A 13,720-nucleotide genomic window follows, 5' to 3' on the forward strand; every position below is an offset into this window, starting at 1 on the left:
CTTTGTCCATAAGAAGACTCAATGGATTCTAATAATTGTTCTAATCGTGAGTCAGTCCTCTCATTATCAAGGGTTGTACTTGAATCATCTCAAGACCGGAAGCTGATATTTGCAGAAAAAGACTACATATGCCTGAGGCACCAGGCTATTCACACTAGTCCCTTTGCGGAGTCGTAGTTCAGGTGGATCCGGGGCGGTCTAACCGTCCCAAAGTGGTTTAGGGCGGCCATCCCGGTTAGCTTAAAAAAACTTCGATTTGTGTTTTCACACTCTTCCTTTCTTCCATCAGTGCACCTTCCATTGCAATAAAATGCCTTTTGCTTGGACTGCAACTTGAATCTCATTCTTCAATGAAGATGATACATCACACGACTCACTGACGCGAGCTTGTCTTGCAGGAACTCAATTTATGGTAAGCGATTGTCTCGGTTAAAATTTTCTGCCCCAACACGAGCATCATCTTTATGATGATAACTATAACCATTTTCAAACTAGAGTCTTTGACCCCTTCGGGGAATGAAACTTCTGTTATTGCACGTCAGTCTGAGCTTTTCGCGCTCGTCTTGATTGTTGTCACTACTGGTTGTCGAGATTTACAGAGAGCTAACTTTGCCCTCTTAGGACTAATCGAATGATCAATCTCAGCAGGATATAAATGCCTCTTTTGTTTTCCAAATGGTAAGCGACTTTTTTTGCTCCCCCAATACACTCTTCTCCCCTTTTTATGATGAACGCATTTAAGACTGGAAATTACCGTCCAAGGCCCCCGGGCCTCTGACGACAACCAAGGCTTGACTGAACTTTTAATATCTCTTGCATTTATTTTTCGAACTTTGCTTCTGAATCATATGCTAACTGGAATAAAGACAGATGTAAGCTTCCGACCCGTGAACACCCAACATCCCTCACGTCCGAAGATGAAATGGCACTGGGCTCCGAACTGTATGACGGATACGCCCTTTTTGCGGCAGGCCTAGAAAACCTCGCCCACTGAGACATGTCTCATGAATCTCATCGACTCACACATGACTTTGTGACGGGTTGCTAATCGACTCGTTCAGTGTCTTGTCTTGACCGAATTCATCATCAATCTCGTAGAAACCCAAAAGGTATGCGATTACTTGTTCTGTGTTTCTTTTTTTTTTTTGCTCTACCCCATATTCTATGATGAACCCTTTAGATGACGAGTCTTATCGGCGTTTGCCATGCAGACAACATCTTTTTAATACCATTCATGCCTTTCTGAAATTTTTTTCCTCCGTGAAAATTCTGCAAAACAAGTGTTTTTTGAAAACAGTGACTAATTCGTCCTGTCAACAGTAATCTTCTCTTTATTGAACTGCCGTCCTTCAACTTCGGCCTTGTCATACCGTAGGTGTATGTCACACTGTCTCCTTCCCATCTACCTCGTTTTTCCTGATGAATCGACGAAAACAAAAGACAAGCATATGTCCGAGCCACTGGCTTTGACGAGATCGTCATGCCTGAACTATCACCAATCAATTCATGATTGTCACCCATGTCCATTCAGTGCTCGATACTGATCGGTCTTGAATAGTGTCGACATGAAACTGATCACTTCGACAGCATCGCTTCTTTTTCTCAGTCACTAATGTAAGTTGGCTTGTCTTTTCTGTTCGCACGTTTGATTTTTTCTCCCCCCTTTTATATGATGATTTACTTTATTATCACGACGGTCAACATAAGGAATTTTTCAATTGATGACTACCGCCTGTGACAGGGCATATTATCTGACACCTTGTTTACAAGCTTTTCTTGTTAATCACCTTTGTGAAAATCCAAACTAACGTTGGATTCAGTGAACAGGGATTTTTTTAAGCCGCGTCTTGTGCCGGTCTCCGGGCGAGGTCTAGTGCAGAGGTCCACGAGGCCCATTTAGTGTGCAGTAGTTAGGACTCAAATGATTATAAATGCAAGCTATTCCACAAAAGTATCTTTTTTCTGCCTATCACACCTGTGAAGGATTGTAAATCTTGCAGTGTACATCCGTCGTGTCTGTTTTATTTTAGAAACAGCCTATGCTCCTGGTCGGTTTTTCGTGAAGGAAGAAGCCAAATTTCTGACCTTGATGTGATGCGCAGGCCGATTGGCTGCTCACCTGGTCAGAGGGTGTGGGGCTAGCGGCATAGGACCAGTAAGCATGGATGATAAGCGCTGAACCTGGGCCGTGTGTGATGAGAACCCTCAGGGTGCATATGAGATTCCCCGCTTCGACCATCACTTTCCAAGTCCGCTCTGGCTCTGCTGAAAGGTCTTTGTGCTTCCAAATATAGATCATGGCCCCCTCTTCTCCCCCTGTGGATAGCGTGCCATGCGCCTGGGTCGGCACTAATTGGCCCTACGGACTAGGGTTTGGATGAGTTCTCTCTTTCAAGCTTTGTGAATTACAATCGTTGAATCCGGCCCCTCGTCTTTTTCCTTTTTTCTTTGTTTTTGTTGGTTTCACGATTGCATTTCTTGATCTCCTGGGGACTATTATGGCCTCGAGTTGAACGGTGTGTTGATGGGTGTATAGTCCCAGGATGAACAGGTGCGTTAACCTGCTTGAGCCTCTTAATATTCGCTTCACAATTTACAAAGAGCTCATGATGTTGACTTGTGCTTAGTTGGATGGCTCCAAGTCATGCAGGCGACGAACAGCAGTACACTGGCTGGTCGTCGGCCGCTGCCAACAATAATCAACCCTCACCAGGTCGTCGAGATCAGGCGGTGCAGCCGCCTTTATTGACGACTGCATTAAGCGGACTTCAATTCCACCACGGATCGACTCCTTTATCTTCAACTTCGCTTTCGAGTCCGTTTATTCATACCCAATCTCCATGCGTTCCATCTCCAGCAAACGCTCGGTCCACATCATCCTCTAGACAGACGGCGAACTATGGTGTCCCTTACAATCCACAAGACTGGGGACCCCTTGGCCCTACCGCTGCACAAGCTCAGTATCCTCATCAAAGCAGCCAAATTAGGGTTGCGCCCCAGCCCAGACCTCATACAGGTTGGTTTCTCTTTGTTATAGAATTTATACATTGATAGGTCTTATGTTGACGAAACGTAGAGGAATCATTGTCACCACCACCCCCGCCATACTCACCTCCGAGCAATCCAAATCGACTATCACAAGGAGCATTTGGATCCCCCAGCCCTAATGTTTCGGTGACGCCTTCAGTGACGCCACCCCAGAACCCTCCCAGGAACGGAGACTTCAATGCAAATCCTGAATATCCACGACGTTCAACACATCGTCCTCGTCCGCTTTCTATGGTCTACACGACCGACACCGAGTCTCATCACCAGTTGCCACCTCCGCCTCCACCACAGGGCACCCAGGGCTCCAGATCAGTCTCGCACAGTCGAATTGACGGTAATCAAAGTGTGCCTTACCATGCCGCTCAATCTCATTCCAGGGCTCGATTTTCCCTTTCGTCTTATGAGCAAGCTATGCCATCGCCAGCTATCAGAGATCAACTACCGGGACCTTCTTCTGGCCAATTGGAAGCACCTTCGAGGCCACCTACATCGCGAAGAGCTGCCTCTGCGGGTGCAGTGGTCAGCAGTGCAGGTCCCTCAAGAGAACAAAGTCAAACGAGAAATCGCTCTCCATCGAACAGTGGATGGGCACCGGGTATGCCACTTCCACCGCCACCGCCAGGCCCTCCTCCTACCGTGCGGTCTGTTAGTGTGAGCGGGTCATCGGAGTCCTCTTCCGCAAGAACACCTCAAGGTCCGGTCAGAAGTAGGGCTCGACCACCACCTTTGATGGGAACTGGTCTTGGGAGTATTCCACCGACGCCTGCTGACTGGGTGGATGAGGAATACTTGAAAAGTCGGCCAAGTCGCGATGAGCCATTGCATATTGACACCACAAAAGCAATTTCAGCACCTGACCGAGCTGAATATCTTGATTCCAACGGCAAGATACGCGAGAACCAAAGAACACCAGGTAGTGGCGGTCTTTTTCGTAGCCCGGCAGTCCGGGACCCAAGTGCCAAGGGTATCCGTGAAAGGCGGATTGAGCGTCGAAATCGGCAGAGTCAGACATTCGACGATATGAGCGCCGTGTCTTCCAGTGGAAACCCCTGGGCCGATGCTTTAGAACAGATCAAACCGTCGAATTTGATTCTCCCAGAAGCGCGAAATTCTCCAGATCCAACCCAACAGCCTTCATCGTCGAGATTTACTCCCAAAAGTGCACGGAGTCTTCCCTCGGAGGCACAATTCGCTACCTCGCGGTCTCGAGCAAGCTCTGGGGGCCTTTTCACCGACCAATCATCTTACTCTTCGCCCAAGCTGGAACAAAGTCCAGCTCCTGGACCTAGTGCGTCATCTGCTGCATTCGCGCATACTCCTCCGTTCTCGCCCAACGGCGAATCTTCGTCCGCCTATCCTACAGAGGCACCCCAGCCTATACCACCAAAGGCACTTCCCACTCCTCCGCTGGGCTCTGGCAAGGAGTTCCAACCACAGCCACGCACTCGAGGCTCTTCTCGCACTCGGGAGGATCGTCCAATTTCGCATATCTTGCATATGCCGAATGATGGTACCCCTATGATGAAGCCACTATCACCGCGTCGAGTCCCATTGCAACAGGCAACGCAGTCAGTTTCCTTAGAATCTATCATTAAGCAAGATACCGATTTCATGCAAGATGCTATCCAGCGGCACCGAAAGTTTATTGAGGAAGAGGCCGCTGCTCCAACTGAGGCGGAAGCCCTGAAGATTTTCACACAATATATGATCGCTGAATCGCAAATCCGGCGTGGACGGTATGCCTCAGTCTGGGATTCTGGGTCGTTTGATGCCGAAAGTGTGCATAGTAAGCTGTTTGAACGCCCCGTTCAACCTGCGAAAAACCCGGTCAGACCTGCTCCGATGCTGGAGATTCCTTCGAATCGACCCGGGAGACCGGATTCTGCATGGTGGAATAACTATCAGCCTTGTCTGTCCCCTATTGCTAGTCTCAATATGAGCAACGACGAGATGAGCTCGCGAGGTCGCGCTCCCAGTCGCTGGTGGGAATCCAAGACTGGATCTAGTAGCGAAGGGGACGGAAGACGTGTGCGGCGCTCCAAGCGTGAGTCCAAGTATATGGGATTGGCTCGGGATGCCATGCAGTGGGACCAGGAGCGGACCCCATCTAAGCTTGATGATACGGGTGCAAATTATACAGACCAATACCCAGCTTATGGACCAGAAGAATATCCGCCAGAGAAGGTCGGTTGGCATGAAGAAGAGAGCGAGTACCCCAGTGCAGGCGCCGAGCGCCGATATGAACAGTTCATTGGCAACCAAAAGCTGGACATCTCACGGCTGGTTACTTTACCTCCGCCCTATCCACGTCACTACCCAGCAGTCAACAACGGACATCCAGACCTTGTGTCTTATCGGACGACGGTTCGATCCATCACTGACATCTCTGAGATTAAGTCCACCAGACAGCGTTATCAGATGGATGTTGAGAGGATGACTCAAGAAAACCAGGAGCAAGTTCAAGCGGGTCGTCGCCATTTCAAATCTAATATCCAAAGCCAAATCCAAGAAGGCAGTCTCACCTTTGCGGAAGCTGCTGAGGCCGAAGCGGCCATGATAGTTGAAGAACAGAGACGCGAAGGCGAATTAGCAAAGCGCCAGCTTGAATCCTATCAAAAAATGGTGCTGAAACCAATGCATGCCATAATCACGGACCGTATCGACAAAGCCACATCTTGCATTGATGAGCTGAGCAGTAAGCTCTTTGACGATGCACAGCATGAGACACCTGATCAGACGCAAGAAGAAGGCGACGAGAAGCCCGAGCTACTGGAGAAACTTACGCAGCTTAAATGGCTATTCGAGGCGCGCGAGCAACTACACCGAGAAGCATTTGATCTTGTCAGCGGCCGCGATGATAAATACAAAATGGTAGCTCTGTTGCCATACAAGCAAAGCAAGAACGAAGACAAGCTCCGCGAAACACAAGCCTTCTTCTTGAAGGATTCCTTAGATCGACGTGTGCAGTACGAGACCGAGGCGTTTGCCCGTCTTGAATCGTTCCTGAATATCATCGAACAGAATGTTGTCCGCGGCGTCGAGAAGCAACTCTCAGCCTTCTGGGATATTGCCCCTTCACTCCTCGCTCTGATACAACAGGTCCCTGAAAATCTGCATGGCTTCCAAGTTCAGATTCCGGCAAACGAGTACGAAGAGAACCCGAGCTACCATGCGCATCCGCTGCAATATCTCTACTCGCTGCTCTCGCATGCCGAGAAGTCCAGCTATCAGTACATCGAGTCCCAGACGAATCTTCTCTGTTTATTACATGAGGTCCGGTCGGCTATGATGCGAGCCAATCGCAATCTTACGGAAGCAGAAAGGATTCAGCGTGGAGAGTCTGAGGAGACGGTCCGTCAGATCATAGAGATGACCCGAGCAGATGAAGAGGTCTCTCTTACCACGGATCTGAAGGACAAGGTGGCCACTGTTGAAGGACAATGGACAGAGGCTCTTGGAAGTCAAATTGAAGTTTTACGAGGAAGAGTCAAAGAACAACTCATAAGTGAAGATGCATGGGAAGACTTGGAGAGATTGGAACAAGAATGAGTCACCAACTTTAAAGATGCATGCTTCTTCTTATACATATATATTTTAGCTTGAGATTTGTGATATCCCCCATTCGTTCGTTGCCCATTTATCGGGTTTGGGTACATAGTATGTTCAATCCAAAGAGCTTTATCCATCCAAGATTTGGGCATGAAAATTTAGTATCCCCATGTTTCTAGTGTCTCCTGAATAATTAATTAAAGCAGTGCCCGACTGGGTGTATACTAATCCTCTTCCATGGCAGGGCCCACTATTTCACGTGACTTCTCTTTCTAGAGTGTTCCGTCCCCAATCACTCAAATATCCGTCGCTCTTCCGTCCCTCTTCTCTTTCTCATCATCCTTCAATCACTCCGTCCAGAAGTTTATCTGGACTTTTCTTGAAATTGTGAGTAACTTTTGCTATTTCGAATTGCATTGCACCCTTCCAATGAAGAATTCTTATTCTTCACCCGGGCTCTTCTCAAGCCCTCATGGGCTTGAGCTATCCTGGGTCTGCTCAAATGATGAGATACCAGCTGGCACCAGTCAGACGACGAGGAATTGTTCCCTTGTTTATGTTGATCAGTATACCGTCCGGCATACGCAGCCGTGACCTGATATTTGTGGCATAATTGCTTCGCGCAATTGTCTCCTCTACTTCGCCTCCACATGAAATTTCTGCGATCATTCCGCTAACCTGAAATTTCTTTCAAGAACCTTTTAGATTCGGTTGGATATTCCCCGGAGAAGCAAGAGAGAATTGAAGAAGGAGAAGCACCGAATTCGCAACTCGGCTCTCGCAAAATCACATCGTCCCCAAATCAGAGTTTTCCTTTTCCCATTTTAATAGTCCCACATTCATCATGGTTCTCCACAACCCCAACAACTGGCACTGGGTGAACAAGGACGCTTCTGGCTGGGCCAAGGAGTACCTTGACAAGCACCTGACTGTCATCAGTGCCGAGGAAGGTGGTGTTTCCGCCAAAGTAGACAAGGTTCTGTCGATGAATGGCGACGTAGACGTCAGCCAGCGCAAGGGCAAGGTCATTACCCTGTTCGATGTCAAGCTGTCGCTAGAGTATTCAGGTTTGTAGAAATCCACTTGAATTCCGACCGATCCTGGCAGCTGAGACTGTTTATAGGTAAGACCCAGGACGGCGAGGAGGTCAGCGGTTCCATCAACATCCCCGAGGTAGCCCATGATACCGAGGAAGATGAGTACGTCGTATGTTCCCTTGTACCCGCCCAAAGGCCCCCTTCCACACATAGGGGAAGGCCCAGCTAGAGAAAACCAAGCTCCCAAAACTAACGGAATTTTTCTGTGTCTTGTTAGTTCGAGATTGAGAACTACGCCGATGCTGCTTCCAAGCAGTCCGTAAAGGACCTCGTCCGCTCGAAGATTATCCCTCAACTCCGTGTGGCCCTCGCCAAGCTCTGCGGTGCCCTCATCACCGAGCACGCAAAGGACATCCAGCACGCCCCCGGTGTCGACCCTTCCAAGGGTTTCCCCGCGGTCCCTGTCCACCCCCAGGCCAACAAGCCCCAGGCCGCTCCCACCACCGCAACTACCACCACATCCACCGGCAATGTCGCCATTAACACCACCACCGTGACCGCCTCAGATGAGTTCCGCACTACCGCCGAGGAGCTCTTTATCACTTTCACCGACCCCCAGCGCCTCGCCGCTTTCACCCGTGGCCCGCCTCGCCAGTTCGAGGGCGCCCACGTCGGTGGCAAGTTTGCCATCTTCGACGGCAACGTGACTGGAGAGTTCGTTAAGCTTGACTCCCCCAAGCAGATTGTGCAGACCTGGCGTCTGGCTCAGTGGCCCGCTGGCCACTTCAGTACTCTCGAGATCAACTTCGACCAGAACAACGTTGATGGTGTCACTCAGCTGCGCGTCGAGTGGTCCGGCGTCCCCGTTGGACAGGAGGATGTCACCAAGCAAAACTGGGATATGTACTACGTTCGCAGCATGAAGCAGACTTTCGGGTAAGCTCTCGTTTCCACCCTTCAACCCTTCCTTTGTCTCCCGCTACCGCCGTCCCCTTTTATTCGTTGTCTTTTGACCAATGCGGGTCGTTCATGTCCAGATCAACATCCAAATCTCGATCCTTCTTTGGAAAAAATTTACTAACGACATTCCTTGTGATTCTTCTCGCTATAGGTTTGGCACTATTCTCTAAACATCTCGGCCAGAGTTCAAAAGTTTGATATATAGAGAACTGCAAATGCGTGTCGGCCGTCATTATTTTCACGCCTGCAACACGAAAAACAACGAAAAATATGAGAAACAAGAGCTTATAACAGTCTCGATACATCGTATTGGGTCTGGTCCTTACTAGGACATGGCATTGGAAAGTGGGTGGAGCTTTCTTGGGAGAGCTCCCCATAACTAGAAGCTAGCTCCGGTTTTCCGTCATATTATGTCTGTCTCTTGAAATCCTGTGTTTGCTTGGATTGTTTGGACCTTGTTCGGCTCTTTAGTCCAATCTATTGGACGGTTGCGATGATGCTATGATAGAGGAAGTGATGCCTATGATAATGAAATTAAGAACTGATCTATCTCACGATAGAATAGATGTTGTCACCGAAAGACTTTCAACTGCAACGGTCTAGATACACTCTGTTAAATAATGCTTATGGATCTGGTAAGACAGGAGATTCAAAGGTTTACGTGATGTGAGCTGGCCAACTTTAGTAACATCCAATCATGATCTATATCATTCTTTGTACTTTTAGCTAAATACTAGCTTTTATACGAGTTAAGACACTTAAAGAGTGCGCTCCTCGAGCTCGATACCGTACTCCTCCTTAAGCTCCTTGATGAGGGGGCCACAGATGTCCATGGTCATGGGAGCGAGAACACCCTGGTTTAAAGATTAGTTATGTGAAATTATTCAAGGTGAACTCAAGTGAGCTGCAAACATACCTTCTTGGTGATGGTGCCGTTAAGGACCTGCTTCACGGCAACACCGCAAGGGACACCGACTAAGTACAGTTAGTATAAGAATCCTTTCTTAATTTTTATTCTTTTTCGAATGCGAAACTTACCGGTCTTAGCCATGGCAGAGTAACCGGCAGGGTTACCGTACTCGCACAGGGTGGAAGTGCGGGTCTCCTTGGAACCATCAGCGTTCTCAATCTCGAACTTGTGCTGCAGCATGACCATGTCACGCTCGCCCTCCTCGTACTGCATCTTCTTCTCGAGGACAGCGCAGAGGGTGTCGAGAGCGTTACCACGGGGAGTGGTGGGCTCATCAGAGAACAGACCAATCCAGCGGAAACCGTTGATGATACGGTCACGCTCCTCGTTGTTGGGGAAAGCGGTCTTGGACTGGATGGCCCAGGCGAGGTCCTTCTCGGAGGAAGAGGTGGCACCCAAAAGCTGGCGGGTAGCCTCCTTCCAGGGGATGGCGCTCTCAAATACGGGGTTGGCCTCGTCCTTCAGGAAACCAACGTCAACAAGGACCTTGACGAACTCAGGGAAGCCCTGATAGCGCAGAGTACCGCGGATAACGGTCTGAGCCTCGGGGATTCCGTAGCGCTCGCGGAAGGGAGTAGAGTCACGGTTGGGGTACCCGACGAAGGCGAAACCGGGGAGAATGTAGTAGGGCTTAGCGTTGGCCATGAGATCAGGGCCATCGATGTCAACAATCTTGCCCTCGCGGTAAATGCGAGCAGCGTTGCGCAGAGCCAACAGGACACCCCTGTAAGCAATTAGCTTTTCTATTTAGTTTGGCACGTAATGCTGTCTGTTCGCACCTGCTGGACCACGAGAACTTGTATCCGAGGGGGTTTCCACTGGCCTCGGGGGCAGGCTAATTAAACCGTTAGTAAGTCATAGGGCGGATAGTTTGGATTTCATCTTACAAGACCACCTGTAAAGATTGTCAATGATTGTCAATTCAAGGAATATGTGAACACTTACCGCAGAAGGAGATAAAGCTAGTGACCTTGGCGCCGGCAGCGTGGGCATCGGCAATAGCCTTAACAGCGTAAAGGTGGTCAATACCGGGGTCCAGACCAATCTCGTTCATGACAGTGATGCCAGCAGCCTTGGCCTCAGCATCAAGCTCCTCCATGGCGGGGGAGACGTATGAGGTGGTGACGACATGCTTCTTAGTACGGATAGCCGACTTGATAACGAGGGCGTGGAAGGCTATTATCGCGTCAGCATACTTCTTGTAGACCACCAATCAGATATGGAATTGTACTTACTGTAGGGAATCAAAGAGATGACAAGGTCGTGCTAGAATAAGATAATTAGTTCCACCGCAATCGCCCGACCGCAATCTGGCTTGGTCCTTACCTCGCTGTTAGCCTTGTCGAGAGCAGCAGCGTCAGAGACATCAAGGGCAATAGCCTTGGTGTGCTTGAAGCCAGCGGCAAGCTTCTGGGCACTCTCGAGAGTACGGCAGGCTAATTGACACAGACTTATGATCAGCTACTGTAGCATTGCAGCGGTGTGTAAAGGGTATCTTCGAGCTGTCGCGGGATATGGCGGGGTAATTCGGCGATACTGGCATAAGGACCAGATAGCGAATTTGGGGTCAATGGCACGTACCGACTGTGACCTGAACGCCAGCCTTGTCGAGAACATCGACAGTAGGCTTGGTGACTAAAAAGAATCAATACGTGAGCAAGTGAACTTTGGAACAGTGTTGGAGCGGAGGCATTGCGGGGCAGTCATAGAAGATATGGGCATTGGAAGGGAGGGGAACATACCGAAGCCCGAACCCAGGAGGAGGACCTTAGAACCAGCGATTTGAGCGACCATCTTGAATTCAATTGAGATATAGATAGATGGAGAATCAGAGTGAGGAACTTGAACTTTCCCTGTGTGCTTGAGTCACCCCGTCACGTGGCCGGTATCGGCGCGGGGGTTTACTAATGCAGAACCGGGGACTGAATTAGGAAATTTGAGAGACCTTTTATAGATAACAGTGATGTTTTAACTATATAGCAGTTGGATAAGGTGTATCGAAAATAATGCTGTTAATGCTGGGATATATGACAAGTCGAGAGTCACTCAAACACCAAACTCCGTTGAATGCGAGAAAGAATACAGGAAAGAGACAGAAAGAAGACAAAGAAAGGTAAGCTAGATAGCTTTCAGCTTGTTCTGTCGTAACACCATGGAGTCTAAATCCTCTTCGCTGGATTCTGCATTGTCACCGGCAAAATTTCCCTCGGCGTCAGGGTTTTTTCGGGACTTGGATATACGTCGCTGCCACCCAAGAAGCACCGGCAAGAAATGCCACAAGTCAAACTCGGGCCACAAGACGTCTAAGAAGACAATTTCGGTGTTTTCTTGGCACTGCCAGAGCATGAAGTCGCTCAATCGCTCCACGGCCGATGTCCGCACAAGGAGATCCAACGGTGGGGTGCCCTTGGTCAACATATGATCATTGAGGGTTTGGCGCGAAATCGTTTCGGGAGACATGAAAGCCGGCTTATCACCATGAGATCCATTCTTATCAAGATGAAGAGTAGCAGAGGACGAGAAAGAGGAGCCGGATTCATAGAACCGGTTGGGGCGATCGTTCCGCAGAATCGAATCATCCTCCTGAGAAGACTCCGCCGATGTAGATCCAGAGTCACTCTGTGAATCTAGTGTTTTAGACCCCTGGGTCTGGGCACGTATATTATGTCTGATATGGGATTCGGAGAAGGGGGTCCGAGGAACGCCGTTGGCTTGGAGAGGCGTACTGTAATCCTCCACAGTCGAACGAATAGCGGTGGTGATCTCGTCGCGTGAGGTGTAGGGGAAGCAGATGTTTAACACGCAGTCGCCGTTGCGACTGGTGGACTCAACTGCCTTGTTGACGGCGGCCAGGACGTCGGGCTTGAGAAGATCGAGTCGGCCAAGAACGCGCACCTTGGCTCCATACCGGTCCAAAAGATCTCCGTGTTGCGCCATTTGTGAAAGTTTCACCCTGGCCATATCCATCAGGGCATCCACCTCGAATTTTGAGCGCTTGAAATTCTCGATGCTGAAGGCGTAAATGGTGACGACTTTCACTCCGCTCTTGTAGCAGACCTCTAGAATCTAGAAGAAGGCAGAAGTAGGTTAGTATGGGCGAAGCTCTTCCAGCTGAATGGGAAACATGACACCAAGCTGCTGGGATCAGCTTGTTGGGGGAAGGGAAGACCTACCCTTGCCAGTGCCTCAAAACCGAGATTGTGTCCCTCGACCGTCTCAATACCATGCGATCGGGCAAACCGGCGATTTCCATCCATGACGAAAGCCACATGTTGAGGGATCGGGCCCTGGCGGAGTGCGCCAACCAGGAGCTCCTTGAGGTTCGAGATGGCGAACTCGATTGGCGGAGAGGCAAGGAACCAGTTCCGGAGTCGCGACAAGTGCATTGAACCCGCCATAATGAGCACGTACTTGACCTGGCTCGCACAGCTCAAGGGGTTGGGAGAATCGAAGCGAATTTGATCTGAGGGAAAACTGGGCAGTAAAAGGATGTCAAGGCGGAAGGAGGTTCGTATAAGCGTGGGACGTGATGCAACGGGAGACGTGGTCAGTTATGCGGGCTAGACTAGGCCATCAACCCCCGTACAATTCCGCTTTGAGCGTATAGAACGTTAAGGAACAAACACGTTGAGGCGATGCCAGGCTGCACTATTTTCCTGCACTAGTTTTACTAAATTCTTGGCTCATATGTATTGTATTTTGATTACATTTTACAGCACTTGGCACCTGGCAGGGGTGTATGGAAAGCCTTAGATATGACGTTGTTTTCATTTGCTTTTGCAAGCTTATCATGTAGAAAATTAAAAAGGAAAATCCACTCTACAGAAGCGGTTTGATCTGAATTTTTTTTTTTCTTTTTCGACTAGTGAGTATCCGTTGAACACTCCGCGCCACCAAAGTCCAAGCCCGATAAAGTGCTTTTCCCCGCAATTCCGGATCTTCGATTAATATTAAGCCTCAATCATTTTAGATTACTTTGACCTCGACGCTAATACACTTTTTCGATAAACAATATTTGTGAAGTCTTGGTTTGTTCTTTTAATAGATAATAGAGCACTCGCAGGGCGAGCAGCTCTAACACACGACTTATCATCATCCCGATCTATACAGCTGGTACATCGTTGGTACCATTATATGGTAGGAAAAAAGGAATTAT

The 13,720-nt window shown here is 49.2% G+C and overlaps 4 protein-coding genes across 4 annotated transcripts; 2 read left to right on the plus strand and 2 right to left on the minus strand.

The window, feature by feature from the left end:
* Positions 1–2,543: 2,543 nt before the first annotated feature.
* Positions 2,544–6,597, plus strand: N7503_002350 (uncharacterized protein; the record flags this gene model as incomplete). Its single annotated transcript, XM_057061897.1, has 3 exons — positions 2,544–2,551; positions 2,628–3,016; positions 3,077–6,597. 3 exons carry the CDS (start codon positions 2,544–2,546, stop codon positions 6,595–6,597), a joined length of 3,918 nt encoding a protein of 1,305 aa, XP_056925859.1.
* An 844-nt stretch (positions 6,598–7,441) lies between these two features.
* Positions 7,442–8,764, plus strand: N7503_002351 (AHA1 family protein; the record flags this gene model as incomplete). Its single annotated transcript, XM_057061898.1, has 4 exons — positions 7,442–7,664; positions 7,721–7,803; positions 7,912–8,570; positions 8,746–8,764. 4 exons carry the CDS (start codon positions 7,442–7,444, stop codon positions 8,762–8,764), a joined length of 984 nt encoding a protein of 327 aa, XP_056925860.1.
* A 588-nt stretch (positions 8,765–9,352) lies between these two features.
* Positions 9,353–11,358, minus strand: lys9 (saccharopine dehydrogenase (NADP+, L-glutamate-forming); the record flags this gene model as incomplete). Its single annotated transcript, XM_057061899.1, has 10 exons — positions 9,353–9,448; positions 9,511–9,569; positions 9,633–10,288; positions 10,344–10,399; positions 10,452–10,459; positions 10,510–10,740; positions 10,800–10,830; positions 10,891–11,000; positions 11,146–11,199; positions 11,307–11,358. The coding sequence occupies 10 exons, from the start codon at positions 11,356–11,358 to the stop codon at positions 9,353–9,355; spliced, it is 1,353 nt and encodes a 450-aa protein (XP_056925861.1).
* Positions 11,359–11,682: 324 nt separating this feature from the next.
* N7503_002353 (undecaprenyl diphosphate synthase family protein) lies at positions 11,683–12,962 on the minus strand (the record flags this gene model as incomplete). Its single annotated transcript, XM_057061900.1, has 2 exons — positions 11,683–12,630; positions 12,738–12,962. 2 exons carry the CDS (start codon positions 12,960–12,962, stop codon positions 11,683–11,685), a joined length of 1,173 nt encoding a protein of 390 aa, XP_056925862.1.
* Positions 12,963–13,720: the final 758 nt, after the last annotated feature.

This window comes from Penicillium pulvis (assembly GCF_028828015.1).
Source record: "Penicillium pulvis strain IBT 33274 chromosome Unknown contig_12_segment0_segment0, whole genome shotgun sequence".
Lineage (NCBI taxonomy): Eukaryota > Fungi > Ascomycota > Eurotiomycetes > Eurotiales > Aspergillaceae > Penicillium > Penicillium pulvis.